We start from the raw sequence: 1,152 nt of genomic DNA, 5'->3' as shown, positions 1-1,152 counted from the left end.
CAGATGTCAAACCTGAAGTGACTGCAATCTTCTTAGTTGGATTACTATCAGGGGCATCACCTACAATCTGGGATGTCTTTGGTAATTCATATTCAGAACATTTGCATTCAGTTGTAATTGTTTCATCATGGGGAACTACTCTATAGAGTTCTCCAGAAATTCTTTCTTCACAATTAGAAAAGTTCACTTCCTTAGGAAAATTTGTTAATTTGGACAAGCGAGGAATTTGTTTGCACCATGACTTAACTTCAAACTTATCTTTAATAATATGGTATTCTTGAACATCTAACATTTCCCACAGAGATTCAATATTTCTTTCCCACAACCTTAGGTTTTCAGTACACTTCCCACCATACGTGAATAAATCTTTTTTTTCTTCTAACCAATGATTGAGATAACTGCAAGCTCCGTTTCTATGATGCTGTAGACTATCTTTATAATAATTATATCCATATATATAATATTGTACAAAGTAATATGAAATGTATTTTAATATGGGATTTTTTAATTCTGTTAATATGATCCAAAAATTCAGGGGGTAAATAATTAAATTTCCTAAGATGTGGTTCAAAGATCTTAGTAGCACACCTAAGATCGAATTCATTCTGAATGATAAAAAAACGAAAAAAACTAATATATGTAGGTATATTTTTAAATATAACATAATATTTCATTAACTCCTTAATCAATATTGTAAATGTTTTTAATGTATAATTAACGAATAATGGAAATAAATTTTAAAACTACCTCTTTACTGTCTTCTTTATTTAAAGGTCGACACGAATTTGACATACTTAGAGGGTATTTATAAAATTTAATTAGCTAAAATTTTATTCAATTAAAAATATTCCTGATTAGGCGGTTGGATATGTCAGAAATAAAAGATGTAAATAATATATATATCATTACAGTGTATAGTAAAATACAGAAAAAAAAATGAATTATTTCAAAGAAGAAAATTTATCATATATCATCTAACCACATTAATATTAAAAAATATTATGGTTTATTATTTTTTTTTTTTATAATAAGAACCATTTATCTTAACGAAAGTATCTATTAAGAAGCAATAATAAATTTAATATATAATTTCACTATAATGTGCATTTGGTAAGGACTTTTTCGATGTTCAAAACGTGATGATAAGATACA

General features: G+C 26.4%; 1 protein-coding gene across 1 annotated transcript; it reads right to left on the bottom strand.

Annotated features, from left to right (window-relative positions):
* Window positions 1–64: 64 nt before the first annotated feature.
* On the bottom strand, window positions 65–604 carry PCYB_007550 (hypothetical protein; the record flags this gene model as incomplete). The annotated part of the gene is made up of 1 exon (XM_004228176.1): window positions 65–604. A coding segment is annotated over one exon (540 nt), but the record flags the coding sequence as incomplete, so codon positions are not given.
* Window positions 605–1,152: the final 548 nt, after the last annotated feature.

The sequence above is a fragment of the Plasmodium cynomolgi genome, assembly GCF_000321355.1.
Source record: "Plasmodium cynomolgi strain B DNA, scaffold: 1353, whole genome shotgun sequence".
In the NCBI taxonomy this organism is placed as follows: Eukaryota; Apicomplexa; class Aconoidasida; order Haemosporida; family Plasmodiidae; genus Plasmodium; species Plasmodium cynomolgi.
The sequence above is the reverse complement of the archived record's forward strand: the minus strand, read 5'-3'. Positions and strand labels throughout refer to the sequence as shown.